Source organism: Lemur catta, chromosome 1 (assembly GCF_020740605.2).
Source record: "Lemur catta isolate mLemCat1 chromosome 1, mLemCat1.pri, whole genome shotgun sequence".
NCBI classification, from domain to species: Eukaryota; Metazoa; Chordata; class Mammalia; order Primates; family Lemuridae; genus Lemur; species Lemur catta.
Window position 1 is genome coordinate 25,310,396 of NC_059128.1, and position 17,163 is coordinate 25,327,558.

Sequence of the window (17,163 nt, forward strand, 5' to 3'; positions counted from 1 at the left end):
CTGACACCCCCTCCCCCAGCCACACAGTGGGTCTTCGCCCCTGCACTGCTTCTCCCTCCCAACTCTGATCTCAGTGAAAGGAAGTATCAACTCCATTGTTCTGGTCTTTAGTCCTTGCACCCCTCACTAGGGATACTGTAAATCCCATGCGGACGCGAGCAGAGCCGTCTGGTCCGCCGTCCTATCTCAACATCCAGCTCCTGCATGGCTGACTCTCAATATGCAACCACTAAATAAGTGAATAAATGAATGAAGTAATGAATGAGAAAAGTCCTAGAAGTGGCATGGGTTTTGTCAGTGGGCCTAGATTTCTGAAGCAGCGTCCCCCGCGTCCCTGGGTGACCGTAGACGTGCCCCCCCTCCCCTCCCCTTCCCTCCCCACCCGCTCAGCCGCGCCCCCGCCCAGCGCCCGGCCGCGCGGCCCTTGCGGCTTTAAGGGCGGGCGGAAGCCGAGCCGGCCGCTGATTGGTGGTTTATTCTAACGCTGGGGGATGAGCTCATCTGCAGCCAATGGCCGGGCTGCACGGGCCGGAGCTTGCACCTGGCTGCGGGGCCGAAAGCAGCTGCCCGCGGTGCACGCTCACCCGCGGGGGTGAAGGGGCGGTGGCGGCCGGGGCAGGTCTGGCCCCACGGACCGAGCTGCCGGCTCGAGCAGGTACGGTGTTTGCCCGGCTCCTCCTCCATCCTCCCCGGGCGAGGATGCCCTCTCCACTCGCTCCCAGCCTGGCCTTCCGCGGCCGCTCCCCTTGTCACGGTGCACCTTGCGTGCCGGGGACTCGCTCTCCGCACGCGCTGCTTGCTGTGGCCAGGCGTGGCCAGACGGCTGTGCCTGGCAGGACCCGGCCAGGCAGGGTGGCCTCTGCAGCAGGGCCGACCCAGCCCTGCCCAGCCCGGCCCTGCCTGGCCCATCCGGCCTTGGTGCCCCCCTGAGCAAGACCTCAGAGCTGCATGTCCCCCTGGGCTGGGCCGGGCCAGGCCAAGCAGGGAGGGTGCGGCCTCCCTCCACCTCCCGCGGCTGCAGCTTGGCCAGGGTTCAGCTCCCCATGGCTGGGGATGTGGGTTTCCCTCCCCAACCCACCCCGCATCCTGTTCTCTCCTCGCTCTCTCCACAGAGCCTGAAATGGCCTGGGGTGGGAAGTTCCGGGCCCTGGCCCTTCCCAGTGGGACCTGAGAGAGCAGAGGTGGCCGCGAGCTGCAGTGAGGGCGGAGGCAGTTCTGCCAGCCTCTCTCAGCCCCTTCCTTTCCCACAGCCACTGCTCTTATCCCTCTGGCCATCTGTGTCACACATTGCCCAGGGAGGAGACCACATGGCCTCCTGGTCTTCTCAAAGACAGGGCTGGGAGGACAGAGCCATCCCCTCGCTGGGGCTGGGTCTCCCTGCCCTCTCTCATTTAACCCCATCCAGTGTGGCACCGAATCTGTCCCTCAGTCATTCTGTCAACAGGCCTTAAGGCCCAGCTCTGTGCCCAGCTTGCTGCTGGCTCCAAGGGGGGGTCCTCACTCACTGACCACAGTGACCTCAGGACCAAGGGAAACCAAACAAAGCAGGGACGATCCTTCCTGTCCAGGGAGAAGTGCCATTGAGCTGAACCCCGAAGGGTAAATGCAGTAGGAGCAGGGCAGGGAGAACAGGGAGAGTGGGGGGAACAGCATGGGGAACAGGCTTTGCGCCCAGAGCATGGCTTCCATGTGTTTAATGTGCACTACACACCAGCCTTGCTCTGTGGAGGCCCCGTGAAGGCAACTCTGGATCATAGACATCCTCAGCTCTCTCCAGTGCTCAACAGATAGTAGATGCTGAGAAGTTCCTGCTGAGCTGAATTTGAATGGAAAGGAAAACAGAGCCCTAAGCTGTGTTATTATTCTATCACTACCACCACTTAGGAAGGATCTGGATCAGTCAGTGAAGATACCTCTGGAAGCTCTGATCCCTCCAGCCTTTGGAGGTGAATATTAGTCTCCCCAGTATTCAGTGGAAGAAACTTGGGTGCGGTTAGGGGTGTTGCTCCCAACTAGTTCCCCCCTAATGCATTTGCTCATTCCAGACCCCAGCCGCAGGGCAGCCATGAGCCTGGTCCTCTGTGAGTGCCTGCCCAGCCCCAGCCTGGAGGCTGAGCCCTGCTCACGAGCACGCTCCCAGGCGCGCGTGTACCTGGAGCAGATTCACAACCGGGTGGCTGTGGGGGCGCCTGACATGACCAAGCGTGACTACCTGGTGGATGCGGCCACACAGATCCGGCTGGCCCTGGAGCGCGACGTTAGTGAGGACTATGAGGCGGCCTTCAATCACTACCAGAATGGCGTGGACATGCTGCTCCGTGGTGTACATGGTGAGGGCCCGGGCTGGGAAGGGACAGGGCTAGTGGGGAAGGGCTACCGTACGGCTTGTCCTGTCATCCTTCTGTCCTGTCTTGTGGCCACCCGTACTGGGTGAGCAGGGCACTGTGCTGGCCCTGCAGAGCCTCTGTGAAGGACAATAATGATGGCTAACATGTATTAAGCAGTTCCTATATGCCAGGCACCTTCCTAAGGGCTTTACCTAGATTAACTCATCTGAGCCTCGTAGTAATAGAAATTACTTGATACAGGTTGCATGTAGTTCCAAGTATATAGGAACCATTTTTTTGTTGTTCTTTTTTTTTTTTAATATTTTTCTTTCTTTCTTTTTTTTCTTCTTAACAACAGTATTGTCTGATATAGGAACCATTTTTATTCCCATTTTCTGGTTGAGGAAACTGAGGTCTGGGGCAGTTAAATAGCTTGCTCAAGCTGTCAAATGGCAGAGCTGGGCTTTGAACAGTTTTGTCTTCAAAGGCTGTGCACTTGGCCCTCTACACCTGACTGTCCTTGGAGCTGTGCTGGGCTGGGCTGGGCTCCTGCCCTCGGGAGCTTGCATTCTAGTAGCGGGGAGACCCATGAGTCAATGATAGATAACTATAGTCCCAGGTAGGAAGAGGAATGAGGGGGAAGTGAAGGGTGGGAAGAGGGAGACTGAGGCCAGACTGGGCTGGCTAAAGGCATTTTCTAAAAGTTGCAACTGTAGGCATGTTGTCCAGCTGCAAGGCCAATGGCGTTCCAGAGAGAGAACAGCCAAGGCCTGGAGGTGAGAGCAGAGGCCTCTCCCGGGCACAGCGAGGCCCACTTCCATGTTGGAGGTGAGGCTGGTGCTGAGGCCAGTCTGAGACCCCCGAGGGCCTTGGTGGCCAGGCCAGGGGTAGGAGTGGGGCCCTGACTCACCCTTCCTACCATCCTGCCGGGCTTCCAGCCTACCCAGTGAATTCCTTTGCCCTCCGATCCTGGTCCTAACCCTGGTCTTTTTCACACTGGGCGTCCAAGAGGGAAGAAACAGTGCTCTCTGGAACTTCTGTCTTCTCCTCTGAAAAAATGGACATGGAAATCCCCACCCTGTCCCTTCCCAGGGTGTGATGGTGGCCAGTGAGGTGGTGGGTGCCAACTGTAAAGTACTGTTGACTAAGGGGTGACCGTGGTTCCCAACCTTCCCCTGCCAGCTTCCTTCCTCCTCCCCTGCTGGTCTCCCACCCCGAGGAGGGGCTCGAGAACAGATCTGGGGGCAGAATCCGCTGAACTAGCCTTAGAAGCAGGAGCTATCTGTTGCGGAGGCCAGAGGGCAGGCAATGGGAGCTGCAAGCCAACCCCGCAAGGCCATGGTGGGGGGCAGGGGAGGGCCCTGGTGACCCTCATCCCCCACAGTCGACCCCAACAAGGAGCGATGTGAGGCTGTCAAGCTGAAAATTACCAAGTACCTGCGGCGGGCAGAAGAAATCTTCAACTGCCACCTTCAGCGGACACTGGGCAGTGGAGCCAGCCCCGGCACGGTGAGGACACCCTCCCCAAAGGCCTGGGGGGGAAGGGGGAGAGGGCGGGCCGGGCAGTAGAGAGTGAAAGTCGGGCTGCACAGTGCCAGGGCTGTCTACCCATCCTCCTCCTGGCCTCCTCTCTCCCACGCCTCACGGTTCATTCATTTTCACACACGTACTGAGTCATCTCCTGTCCAGTCTGGCTCCCGCACAGAGCACTGGGCATGTGTATGTACACATCTACCAACCTCGCACACGGTTCCCTCTACACGCTTCCATGTGTGCACGCTCAGAGCCTGCAGAGCCTGCTTCTGCACGCAGCGAGCATTGGAGCAGACCCCATCACCACGTGTGCACACATGCATGCCTGCTGCACACAGGTGTACAGAGACTCTCCCCACGTGGCTCTTCCTAAGCAAGTGAGCGCTCGGGAGGGGTTGAGAATGCCTGCACACGTCTCAGCCCCCAGGCGGGCGCAGGTGTCTCCTGTAAGGGCGCCTTTCCCCAAAGCAGGTGCTTGTCTTCAAGGCTTGTTCCCTGAACCCACGTGTTCCCCGTGGATGGGGCTTTGAAGAGGGGGCTTCTGGAGCCCTGAGAACCTCCCAGGCCTCGGACAAGGGCTGAGAGGAGAGGTCAGCCTGGCCGCCCTGGAGCCGTGTGGCCACCTGCCAGTCAAGGCCAGCTCCTCCGCTCAGCCTGCCCCTGTGAGGTGGGGTCTGCTGTGCCGCCGGCCGGCCGTGGCCCCGCTGCTCTGCTGGCAGCCAGAAGCCCCTGCCCTCCGCCTGGTGAGGGGGCCGTGGCTGAGGAGGGCTGGGCCCTGAGGCTGCGTGTGGCCTGTCTCCCTCCCCCACAGGGTTTCAGCAGCCTGAGGCTCCGGCCCATCCGCACGCTGAGCTCTGCCCTGGAGCAGCTGAGGGGCTGCCGGGTGGTCGGGGTCCTTGAGAAGGTGAGTGAGTGGACACCGCGCTGAGCGGGGAGGGGGCCGTCGGGAGGTGGTGGGAGCAGGTCTGGAGCCGCTGCCCTCACTCCTCCAGCAGCTCCCGCGTCTCCCCCACCCATCACGCACTCCTGGAGAAGAAAGCACGAGGCTGACAGCCCCTTCGGCATAGCCTCCCCGGCTCAGACCCAGGAAACCTCCCCCTGGGAGAGTCCAGACAGAAACCACAGGAGGAGCTGTGCCCGGGGCGCCCTGCCAGCCCTCGCTGCCCTGCCCACTCCCACTTCCCGCTTCCCACAGGCCCCCACCCGGGCACTCCGCTCCCCAGGGCAGCAGCCAAGAGTCTCTCCCCACCGTGCACAGCTGGGAACTTCCTGCAGCTGGAATGTGCTCATCCCCAAAAACCTGTCTGGAGAGGGCCCACGCCGGCCTGCGCCTTGTCCAGGACCTTGGCCACCCTGCCTGTTCCTTCTCTCCTGTCCCAACTCTACCTTCACCCTAGTCCCGACCCCATACCCTTTCCCTTAATTCGGGGCAGACAGGAAGACAGGAGGTGGCATCCCACACTTACTCAGGGCACTGTTGTTAAGAGGGGTCAGGAGAGCAAATGGCCAGGTCAAATGCCAGGAGCTGGTGTTAGATCCCCTCTGTCCTGACCTGGAGATATCCGAGTAGTCGCTAAAGCTGTTTATCAGAATCGCCCAGGGCCGGGCTCAGTGGGTCACGCCTGTAATCCTAGCACTCTGGGAGGCCGAGGTGGGCGGATTGTTTGAGCTCAGGAGTTCCAGACCAACCTGAGCAAGAGTGAGACCTCCGTCTCTACTAAAAAAAAAAAAAAAAAAAAAAAAAAAATAGAAAAATTAGCTGAACAACTAAAATATATAGAAAAAATTAGCCGGCCATGGTGGTGCATGCCTGTAGCCCCAGCTACTCGGGAAGCAGAGGCAGAAGGATTGCTTGAGCCCAGGAGTTGGAGGTTGCTGTGAGCTAGGCTGATGCCACGGCACTCTAGCCAGGGCAACAGAGTGAGACTCTGTCTCAGGGGAAAAAAAAGAATCGCCCAGAAAGCTCCCTAAAAATGCAGATGCCCAGGCCCTACTCCAGGCCTGTGGAGTCAGACTTTCTAGAGCTGAGCTCAGGAATCTGTGACTCAAAATATTCGTCAGGTGATTTTGGCGGATCGAGGGGCCCACAGAGAAAAGGACACACGAGACAGTGATGTGCCACCTGGGGGCCGGCCCTGTGCCTGGGCACTGCACAGGGTGGCCACAGGCAAGTCCCCTCAACCCCGAGCTTTGGCTTTGTCATCTGTAAAGTGATGTCAGAAATCTCCCCCACATGGTGATCTGGGAAGTAAAATGAGATAATTTTGGGAAAAGGCCTGGCACACACTAAGACGTTGAATACTTGTCTGATGGCTAAGTGCAAGTGACAGGAGTAAGTGGGGAGGCACGCAGGCTCCCATCCCTGGGCCTTGCTCCAGCTGCTTCTCCCGGGCCCTGGAACAGGCCCCAGACTATCAGCTAAGGCCCAGCCAGCTCCCATCTGTGGCAGTCCCCTCCCACTGCGACTATCAGTGGCCACAGCCTGACCTTGGCCAAGCACAGCCGCCCCGTGGACAGGCTGGGGAGGTGACTGACACCATTTCTCTGAGTGAGATTCCGCTGAAGCATAGATGTTACCATGAGAGGGGTTCCCAGTTGCATAGCTTTGGGAAACAGAGTTTCCTAATTATAGGAGTTCTGAGAGCTTTCAGGATGCAAATGTACACTAGGGGTCTCTAAGAGGGTGATCTATGACACACAATTCCCTGAATTTGTTTAGCCCCAGAAAAGCACTTTAGGAATCAAGTATTCCGAGGCTGAGGCCATGCAGTCCGAAAGCCCTTATTTCCTTTTTCACCCTTCCTGGGGCACTCAACTATGGACTGCACCTCCCACCTGACACCCCGCTTCCTTCTCATGTGACACCCACGCCAGGAACAGCACTCTCCCCAATTAGGAAAGGTGTTAGTTACAGCCCCTGGGCCTGGACCCTGCGGCCAGCCCCAGTTCCAGTCCCCTGGCTCTGCACAGGCAGATCTGGGCGGGAGGCAGTGCTGGCCAGCAGCTGCCTTCAGGCCCAGGGAGGGAGCAAAGGGCTTGTTCAGGATGATACCCGAGTGTCCCCAAAGGTGTCCAGCTGTTAGGGTTGACTGGGCTGGATAGGGGGTCTGCAGGGGTTGAAGAGATGCTGGCAGGGGTGCGGGGTGGCAGGGAGCAGTGAGGTGGGTGGGGCAGGGATGAGGCAGGCAGCTGCAACGCCCAAGGGGCTGCTCTCAGGGAGCCCGGGGGCTGGGAAGACATCCTGGGTGTTTGCTGAGCCTTGTCTAAGAGCCAGGCCCTGAGTCCGGGATGGGAAGAAAAAGGTCATCCAAGTCACTTCTTGTTTTATTTGGCTGGAACACAGGGGTGTTTAAAAAAAAAATTTTACCAATATTTTTATAAAAGTCCAAATTTCCTGCTTCTCTTGAAAAATCAGATCTGGAGATGCTGGTTCACATTCCCATGTGGCTGCGGAGAGCGGGGGAGGGACTGCCCGCTTTGCCCCCGTGGGCCTTAGAGTTTGAGAACCTGTTTGAAGCTTTTGGACTTGTTTGTTCCATGAGAGATGCCTCCTGGGATTTTGATACTTTGTGCATCTTTAAAAAAAAAAAAAAAGGTTTACCATGTTTTACCAAAGTTTTAATAGTTCTTGTGTCCCAAGAACTCCATGGGTTTAAAAAAAAAAAAAAAAAAAAAAAAAGGATTTCCCTTTTTAAAAAGGTGAGAGCAGGCACCCGCTCTACCTGCCTTCCTCGCACAAGGAAGGCTCGCCTGACAGTTGAGGCGCGTTCCGTTTACAGAGCTGCGGTGTTAAACCCTCACAGTCACCCTGGGTGCAAAAGCATTATCCCGCACTGCCCAGCACAGCAGGCACTAGCCACACAGGACTGTGGACAGTACCATTCATTAGAAGGAAGTCATCTGTGTCTCAGGTGCACCAGCCACATTGCAAGGGTGTGGTGGCCTCATGTGGCTTGTGGCTTCCTTATTAAACAGTGCGGATTTGTATTGCCATCATGACAGGAGCTTCTCTTGGACAGGGCTGCACTTTAAAAGTTGTCCTACAGAGAATGAAACAGGTTCGTAGAGGTCAAGCGACTAGATAGTGCTCTGTCCCCCAAACCACTGAGCAAAAGGAGGCTTTTTGTTTGCTTGTATGGATGGGAAAATGCCCCCTCTGCTGCCCTTCTGAGATATAAGAGAAAGGAGTTTAAAACAGAGGGGCAAAAGTCCCCTGCCATCCTACCGAACTCCAAGGTAATCACTGTTGATATTTTGGTCTAATTTTTTCTAAATAAATAGGTTGGTTTTAATTATTTTTTTAAAACGCAGTTGTTTCAATATACGGACCAGCTTTGATTTCTGGCCTCCTCGGGCTTCCCTGCTGGTTTTCTGGACTGTACGTTCGAGGGCCCTGCCCAGGACAAGGCGGGGAATCCCACTTGGCAGCGGATGGTGGGGAATTATCTTGGGTGTCAGGGCTTGTGGGAAACTCTGTTCTCCTAAATGACTCCAGAGTTTTCTTCCTTTCTTTTTCAAACATTGCACAAGTGTGGCCAGGGAGCCGAGGCCAGGCCGGGCTTGGTCTCTGGCCACTGGAGGGGAGCCCTCTGGCGGTCAGAAGGGACACCTCGCGCCTGCTGCAGAGAGTCCGCTCATCTAGTCCGCGGCCTTCATTTTACTGATGATGGGGAAACTGAGGCCCAGAGGGAAGGCACTTGCCAAAGTCACCGGGCTGTGCCCTCGGTTGCAGTTAAGTCTGCAGGGCTCTGGCATCAGCCTGCCTGGATTCAAATCCTCACTCTACCACTTTTTAGCAAGTGGGAGCGTCGGCAACATAACCTCTCTGAACCCCAATATCTTCATCAATAACATGGGTCACTGATAACTCTCACCTGGTAGGGTTGTGGGAATAAAATCAAATAAGCTATGTAAGGGGCTTAGCACAGAGTAAGTGCTGTATCCCCAGCGTGGGTTTTCCCTGACAACACTGATGACAGTCACTGTGGGTTATCCGGTGATTGAGGGTGCGCTCTGCGACAGGCGGCTGCTTCCGTACTTGAATTGTCGGTTTGTGTAGAATCTGCCTAATGACCCTGTGAAGGAGGTGCTGCTATGACCCCATTTTGCAGTTAAGAACAGCAAGGTTCCGAGAGGTGATGTGACTAGGCGGATGTCGTAACTGACGTTCTCACGGCCTTTACATTCACAGAGGCCTTTCCCACTTCTGGCTCAACAAACCGTGATGTAGGGAAGGTGGGCATTTGTAATTCCTGTTTGGTAGATGAGCAAATCAATTCACTTGCCCAAGATCTAAACCCCGTACCCTTTTCCCTACCCAGGTCTAGGCTGCAGCTTTCACCATGGCCCACTTGCCTGGCCTCAAGGCCCGGCTCCCCCCACAACACCCCGCACAGTTGGCCGAGGCCCTCCCTGAGGAGTGTGTGCAGGGCAGGCGGAGGGCCAAGGAGTCCCAACACCAGGATGCTGGTCTAGCCTCCCCGTGCCCCTCATCTGGGCCAAATCTTCCACCTTCCTGCCCTCAGTGCACCCGAGTGCCCCCTCCTACAGCCGAGGCCCAGGGCTTCCTCAACCCTCCCCTCAGGCTGCGTGGGGCCAGGCCCAGCCTGGGCAGGGAGAGAGGGGCATTCTTCTCAAGTGGCCCCCAACTCAGGCTGAGCTGAGGCTCCGGGCCACTCACCACGCATGTGTGAAACACCTGCGACATCCCTGTGCTGTGCAGGGCTCTGGGAATGCAGAGCTGGACAGCGTGGCCCCTGTCCTCACAGAGCTCACAGGCCAGCGGGGAGACAAGAGATTAGACATGGTGTGCTAAGGCTCCCCTGAGGGTGAGCCCCCCTGAGGGTGGACCCCACCCCCTAATCTTGGGAAGACTTCCTGGAGGAGGCAGCACCTGAGCTGAGACCTGCAGGTCTAGCAGGGGTGCATGAGCAGGACAGGATGGATGTCAGGTGGGGGAGGGGAATCTGTACCCTCAAAGCCCTCCCTGCGCTGGAGTGAGTCCGCCTCAGTGGAGGAAACTGGGGGGCTAGAGCTGGGGTCATGGAGCCCCCAGCAACTAGCACGTGCCTTGACCAGTGTCTCCTGAACTTTGGCAGGTGCAGCTGGTCCAGGACCCAGCAACTGGAGGGACCTTCGTGGTGAAGGCAGGTGCCACCCAGACCCTTGCCGTTCTGCATTCCCCTTGGGACTTTCTCGCGGCTCCTGGAAACCCCTACCCAGAACCTGCATCTGAAGCCTGTGTTCCCTCCAAATCCAAAAGCTGACTGCTCTGTCCGGAGCCTGCCCACTGCCTGTCAGATAGACTAGACACACACACACACACACACACACACACTCACACTCACACTCACACTCTCCTCTCTCTCCCTCTCCCTCTCCCTCTCCCTCTCCCTCTCCCTCTCCCTCTCCCTCTCTCTCTCTCTCTCTCTCTCTCTCTCTCTCTCTCTCTGCCTCGTCCTTGCCGGAGGGTGGAGGACCTGGATTCCAAGGGGGAAACAGGGGTGACGGCCAGGCCAGGAACCGGGGGAGGGGGCTGCTCCTCAGGGTGGCTCCCACCCCTCATCTAGACACCCCTGAAGCCAGGGCTAGGAAGTCACCTAACAGCAGTCTCTGCCTTGTCCCCTCCCAGAGCCTCCCCAGGTGCCACGTGGTGAGCCAGGAGCGGCTGACCATCATCCCGCACGGAGTCCCCTACATGGCCAAGCTGCTGCGGTACTTCGTGAGCGAGGACTCCATCTTCCTGCACCTGGAGCATGTGCAAGGTGAGGGGGCCTGAGGGGCCCCTGCCAGTTCCTCAGGCCTTTGGGGTATTGTCATCACGTACCCCCTTAAAATGCTGAGCCTGGGGAGGGGCGTAGCTTGTACCAGACGTGCACTAAAGCCCAGGGGACCCAGCCTTTCTGGAGGCCGGTGGCAGATCAGGCTGTCATGAGCCTCTGTGTGGTGCCAAGGGGAAGGCCACATCCTGGGGAGGATGTCCACACCCTAGGTGGGCCTGAGGGCATTTATGCAGCTGTCTCCTCTGTCACCTGTTTCCTCCAGTCTTTTTTCATTTTTCTGGGTTGTGCCCATCCCTCAGGAGTGGCCATATGGGACAGTGGTGACTGAAGCTACAAAGACAGGAACTGGGTCATGTAGCAGATATTTATTGATTATAGTGATTATTTTTTTAACGAGGTACAATATACATCCTTGGTCATGACATATAGTCATCACAGATCTGTGCCCGGCCTTTAAATTTCATTATACCTGTCTCCCTTAAAAAAAAGGCATGATATGTTGAACACTGGTGAACCCACCACCCAAACCAAGGACATTGACAATACTTTACGTCTACTTGGGGTTAAGCATCTATGGTGTGCCAAGTCGTGAGGCTCGGCCCACTTTAGGTGGGTGGAGAGGAGGAGAGAGGACAGGCTAGGCTGAGGGGTGGCAGGGAGCGCAAGTGAGGAGACTGCACTAGGTCAAGACCCCCAGAAGGTGGAGGGTCCGGACGTGCCCAAGACAGAGGGGAGGCGGGAGTGGGCAGGGACCTGGTGTCCACACTCTTCTTCTCCCCGTCCCCATGCTCGCCGCTCCCTCTGCATGGCCCAGGAGGCACTCTCTGGTCCCACCTGCTCTCCCAGGCGCACCCCGGGCATTCTGGGCTCAGGTCGGGCTCCACCCAGGAGAGGATGAAGGTTCAGCTCAACTCCCACCTCAGCCTCCTGACCCCAGCGCGGCTCCCCCGGGGCCACGCCCCCAGGCAGGACAGAATCTCCCTGGAGCCTCCTCGGACTTCTCAGAGCCTTCCCCCAGCCAAGGAGGCCCCCTCCATCAGACCCCAGAGAGAGGCTGAAGATGAATCCACAGCCAGGACTAGCACTTCCTGCTCCTCGGACCTTCCAAAGGCCCCAGGTGGCCACCTGCACCTTCAAGCCAGGCGGGTGGGCCAGAGCTCGAACCCTAGGCCTCCTCGGGGGCTCCCTTGGGTTCGTGAGGGGGCTGACCGGGTGCTGGGGGGCTGTGGCCAAGGCAGGGGTCAGAGCCACCTGTCAATGCCAGTGGATGGGGCCAGCCAGGGGTGTGGCAGGGCCGCCGGGACCATGAGGGAGGAGCAGGTGAAGCAGTGGGCGGCGGAGATGCTGGTGGCTCTGGAGGCACTGCACGAGCAGGGGGTGCTGTGCCGGGACCTCAACCCCCGGAACCTGCTCCTGGACCAGGCAGGTAGGTGCCCTGCCCCACCCCTCAGGTGGGAGGCCCTCAAAGCCTCCAGACAGAGAAGGAAAGTTCCCCGAAGTCAAGGGCTCTCCGGGGTTGTCTGCTTCTCCCCTGTCCCCGTCCAGCCTTTCACCCGGGACTCTCTGCCCGAGCCTAGTGGCCAAGGTGGAGCTTGGGAACAAGTGCTTTCTCCCTCACAAGCCCAGGCCAGCAGCTCCTAGGAGTACCCTGTGGTCTCTGGGCTTTAGGGGGCTGTGCCCAGAGGGAGGCTCTGCCCAGCATGACATTGGCTCCTGCCGAGTAACTGCTGGGGGAGGCCCTGGAACCCCTTCTCCATGCCAGCTGCTCAGTGGTGGTGACCTTCAATCTTTGTCCCCCCCTTATTCCTCCCTACATACTGGATGATAAGGCCACATCCGGCTTACCTATTTTGGCCAGTGGTCAGAAGTGGAGCCCCAGTGCTGCAGGGAGGCTGCGGACAACCTGTACAGTGCCCCAGGCAAGCAGCAGCGAGGGCCGGGGTGGCCCTAGACCTCGGGTGCCTTTGTGTGGGTTGAGGATGACAGAGCGAGGGGGCGGTGTCTGGGTAGGATAAGGAGGATGGAGAAGACCCTCTTGGGTGAGGCTGGGCCATGTGTGTTCTTGTTCCACAGAGGTGGGTGGGATTGCTGAGCTGACAGAAGCCTGTGACTGGTGGAGCTTTGGGTCTCTACTGTATGAACTGCTGACGGGGACGGTGAGTAGCTGGGCCGGATGTAGAGCCCTGGTGAGTGGCACTGAGTGTGGGTTAGACAGGGCTCAGTCCACCCGACCAGAGTCTGGGCAGAGGCTGCCTGGTTCTCCAAGACCTGGCCCTTGGGCTGGGTGTCCTGCCAGCACAGCCACACCCCAGGCCATGGACACACTTAGCACCCTCACCACGCTGGTGGCTATAGCTAATGAGACTGTCAACTTAGGTGAATGAGAGCTGAGTTGAGATGGTCAGGGAAGGTGTCTAGAAGAGCCTGGGCCTAGGTTTGAAGGGAGTGTAGACTTTGACACAGCCCTTCTTCACTGGGAGGCCACTGGATCCTCCCCTGTGCCTCCTCTCCCCACTGCTCACTCCTCCCACCCACGCCCTCTGGGGCTGTAACCCCCAGACCTCAGCTGGAGGACGGGAGACAGGGGCTCTTTCATCCAGGCCAGCAGCCATCCTTGTCCAGCCTGGGTCAGCCAAGAGCTCAAAGCTCCCCCTGCAAACACCCTTGCACAGGATGACGACCTGCCCTGTCTTCCCCGCCTGTGCCTGGCACCCCTCACAAGCTCAGCTCGCATCTGAAGCCAGTTATGTTAGGCAGCAAGGGAGAGGCCAAACTGCATCTGAGCAGGAAACAGCCGGCATGGATGCAGTGTGACCTGAAGTCCAAATCTGACCCGTCCATCCTGGCTCCCTCCTGTTTTTTTTGTCCCACAGCCCAGGGCCTCTGAGAGCCCTGGCTGCCAGTAACCCCAGAATGGCTCTCTGTTCCTGGTCTCCCACCACCTCCCCAGCCCACAGCTCCTGGCCTTCCTGGGAGTTCCCTGAAGCCCACACTTACCTCCAGACAGATCCTCTCTCTCCAAAGCTGCACCTTTCTGGGGTGTGGAGAGGTCCTTTCTTTTCTTGCCACGCCCCTGCCTTGGCCCTGATGGTAGCATGCCATGGCCTGCTGTCAAGTGAGTACCCCTGGGGATATTTTTATATAGAGAAAGGTCCCAGTGCTGTTCCCAAGAGCACCCACCCTAACTGCAACCCAAGATTGATGCTTCTAGCAGGTTTGGAGCCAGAGGGGCCTGGGTTCAAACCCTGAACTCAGCACAAGTTCCTTGACCTCTGAGCCTGCTTCTCGTCTATAATGGCTAACGTATGTCTGGCACACAGTAAATGCAAAGCAAAAGGCAACTATCGCCATCATCATCCAGGGGAGGGGTGCACAGACTTTCCTGGGGATGCCTCTTCAGAGGCCCTTCCCTGTGTCCTCCCAGGCACTGTCCCAGAGCCACCCCTCAGGAATCCAGGCCCATACCCAGCTCCAGCTGCCCGAGTGGCTCAGTCGCCCAGCAGCCTCCCTGCTGACTGAGGTGAGACGGGGCCCAGCCTAGAGGAGGCAGCTTCTCAGCCTAAGGGTGGGGGCTGGAGGGGAGAACCGTGTGTGAACTGTGTATGCTTCCTACTCAGCGTCTGATATAGGTACAGGAAGGCAACAGGGACAACAGATTTCTATGTGGTGGTGGTCAAACACCACCATGTCCCGCAGGGTAAAAACAGGTGTTCTGTGGGCCGGGCTGGTAGGGAGCAAGCCCCCTAGGAGCCATGGTGATGGGCGTCCCTGGAGGTCAGCCATGCCTCAGTGCTGGGAGGGGGAAGGCCTGCCCGGAGAGCTGACCGGGCCTCTCTCTACAGCTGCTGCAGTTCGATCCCACCCGGCGCCTGGGCGCTGGAGGCAGTGGTGTCAGCAAGCTCAAGTCCCACCCCTTTTTCAGTGCTATCCAGTGGAGCAAACTGCTGGGGTAAGAGGGGCCGAATGGGTGATGGAAGCAGCTGGCCTGGTCTGGATCTCCTCTCTTCTGCCTGTCACCCAGGGCTCCCCCTGGGCCTGGGAAGGGCCAGCTCCTGGAGAAGCGGAGCGGGCGGGGCAGTGAGGCTCACCCTGCTAAGCAGCCTGCACCTCCCACCCGCGGTCAGCAGACACCTGTTGCGCGCATGCCTTGTACCTTTAATGCGGACCTGCCATGTTAAAGGGTGCCTTGTGTGGCACTGGCTCTGAACTACTGACCACCTGCTGAGCCCGCCCCAAGGTTTTGTGACTCACGCACTGCCACGTTGTGCCCCACTTGGGTCACCTCTGGAGACTCATCTCAGGATACCGATCCATTGGCTCAGTGGACCCAAACCAGATTGTCCCGGCTGGTCATGTTGCACCCAGTGCGTCTTCCACCAGAAGCTGTTGCTGTGGTGGTGGGCGGCGGGGGGAGGCTGGGAAGGAAGCTGCAGCTTCCACTCTTGATGATGCCCCCTATCTTGTGATTTCAGACTTTGGAAAGTAAAACGAAGGGTGGCGAGGAAAATAGAGGAGAAGGAATGGGGGGAAGGAGGGGAATGCACAGCTCTGCCACTCAGAATAAGTTTGAAAACAGAATAAAGAGGATTTCTCCCCCAGCTGGCCCACCTGTGTAGGGGGTGGGGAGCCTGCTCCAGGGCTCTGAGGGGACATGGCAACTCAGCCTCCAGGCGAAAGCAGCTCAGAGGAGTCATGCCCATGAGGATTCCCTTTTCAGGCACTGGCTCTGCGGACCATTCTGCATTTGGGTCTTGAGGTTCCTCTAAATCACTGCCCACTGTGACTTCATACCCTTTTGGAATAAGAAATCACCAAACACATGGAACAATTACCCACACTCAGCCTGAAATAAGATGTTTCTGGTCTCTGAAGAACTGGGGTGAGTGGTTGCCCCAAAGACAGTCCCCTCAGCTTTGGGGGCTCCTTTCAGGACTCACACTATCACTGGGGTTTGGCACCCGAGAAACCTCCACTACAGTTGCCCCCGTATCCTTTCCCGCCAGTGTCTGTCACCACAAGATGGCGCCTCTGACACTGTTCACCAGCCTGGCTCTGAAGGCCCAACTCAGGCCAGAGACTTGTGCCCTGGGGAGGCACCACAGCACACCTCAGCCTCCTCAGGACAAACTCTGGGGGCAGAGAGGACATGGGAAAGCACAGCCTGGGTCCAGTTTTCTGTGGTGCACGTGCTGGCTTTCCCTGGGATTTGCCTAGCCCCCTAGTAAAGCCTGCTCTTGCCTGTAGCGTCCTCGGTCCATTAATGCAAGATTGGAAGGCTCCCCCAGGGAAGCTCCACCACAGAGTGAGCTTGGAGACTGCTAGGAAGTAGGAGGCAGGACTGGTGGCAAGTGGCATCCCTTACCCCTGCTGAGCAGCCCCAGGCCTCAGGGGAAGTGGTGACTGGGTGTGGGGGTGAGGACTGAGCTCTGTGGAAGACAGGAAGAGAAGCCTTGGAAGGCAGCCATGGTGCCTGGGGGCAATACCAGTTTAATCCTCACAGTGACCCCTTCATAGACACAGGCTCAAGGAGGTTACAGCTACAACCTAGTCAGAGCCTGGTAGAGCAGGTTCACAAGTTGGTTCCTTCAGCTACACTCCCTAAGTCCGGCCAGACCACTTCCGACCACGGCTTCATGAAGTGGAAGTCACTTCTGGAGCTTCTGGGCCTCATCCATCCCACACTGCACATCCAGCACTGTTAGGCTCCCAGTTCCGAATACTGTCCAGTTGGCTGACCTTCTGGAAAACAATGGGACAAATACCTACTCTGTAGGTTTACTAGAGAAATTAAAGTTTCTAGCACCAAGTCCTGGACCTGACAGATAATTCTAAAAAGTTCTTCCTTTCGTTGAACTTAATTCTTTTTTCTACCTATCAGCTGTAAGTTCTACGCTCTGGGACCCACCTTCCTTTCCGTGACAGACCTTCAATGAGGGACGGCCTCACTGCAAGTGAGATCAGCAGACAGAAACTGTGTGGAAAGCTAAGGCTGTGTTTCAACGCAACGCCATCATGCCTGTCACTTGCAGTCAGTCTAGGATTGCCACCAACCCTGTCCTTTTACTCACAGACCATTGCTCCAGAGGGAGGTGATCCACCCTCATTTGTTCACACAGACCTTGAGTATCCTGGTACACATGTGGCAGTCAAATCCAAATGAAATGAGATGCCCCCACACCTTCCCAGTCTATCCCAGAAATGAGGCAGGCCCCCCACAAAAGCACAAATGTCTACTGGTGTTTTGGAGGGGCTTCACAAAGGTGGGGACCCCAATTTGTCTTCAAGAACATGTCTTGACAGGCTCAAGGGGCTCACTGACTGGAAGGAAGCAGGGAACTGAGACATCTCAGTCAGGTTCTACTTTTGTCAAATTAGTACAGCACTTACTTCAAAAGTATGGGATATCAGGATAATGGATGGGGCATTAAATGGCTTTCAATGCTAATGACAACCATCTGGAGCAACAGTGCTGGGGACTTATATAAGCTTAGTAACCAAAAGGAACACAGATGCAGGAACCC

General features: G+C 57.4%; 1 protein-coding gene across 3 annotated transcripts; it reads left to right on the forward strand.

Annotated features, from left to right (window-relative positions):
* The first annotated feature begins 558 nt into the window (after positions 1-558).
* On the forward strand, positions 559-15,294 carry RPS6KL1 (ribosomal protein S6 kinase like 1). Of its 3 annotated transcripts, none has more exons than XM_045563801.1 (11): positions 559-655; positions 2,046-2,330; positions 3,712-3,836; positions 4,672-4,764; positions 9,959-10,006; positions 10,492-10,624; positions 11,457-12,068; positions 12,472-12,561; positions 12,716-12,798; positions 14,067-14,162; positions 14,485-15,294. In XM_045563801.1, the coding sequence occupies exons 2-11, from the start codon at positions 2,066-2,068 to the stop codon at positions 14,593-14,595; spliced, it is 1,656 nt and encodes a 551-aa protein (XP_045419757.1). In that variant the 5' UTR covers positions 559-655; positions 2,046-2,065; the 3' UTR covers positions 14,596-15,294. The 3 variants fall into 3 exon arrangements, with proteins under 3 accessions (XP_045419757.1, XP_045419767.1, XP_045419775.1); XM_045563811.1 differs by having other exon boundaries at positions 9,965-10,006; XM_045563819.1 differs by lacking the exon at positions 14,067-14,162.
* The last annotated feature ends 1,869 nt before the right edge of the window (positions 15,295-17,163 follow it).

What these genes read in the sequence shown, in the direction of transcription:
- RPS6KL1 (XM_045563801.1), top strand. Translation starts at nt 2,066, where the DNA reads ATGAGCCTGGTCCTCTGTGAGTGCCTGCCCAGCCCCAGCCTGGAGGCT. An exon ending in GTGGAGCCAGCCCCGGCACG is followed by an intron (nt 3,837 to 4,671) that starts GTGAGGACACCC and finishes CCTCCCCCACAG; the next exon opens with GGTTTCAGCAGCCTGAGGCT. An exon ending in CCTGCTCCTGGACCAGGCAG is followed by an intron (nt 12,069 to 12,471) that starts GTAGGTGCCCTG and finishes CTGGATGATAAG; the next exon opens with GCCACATCCGGCTTACCTAT.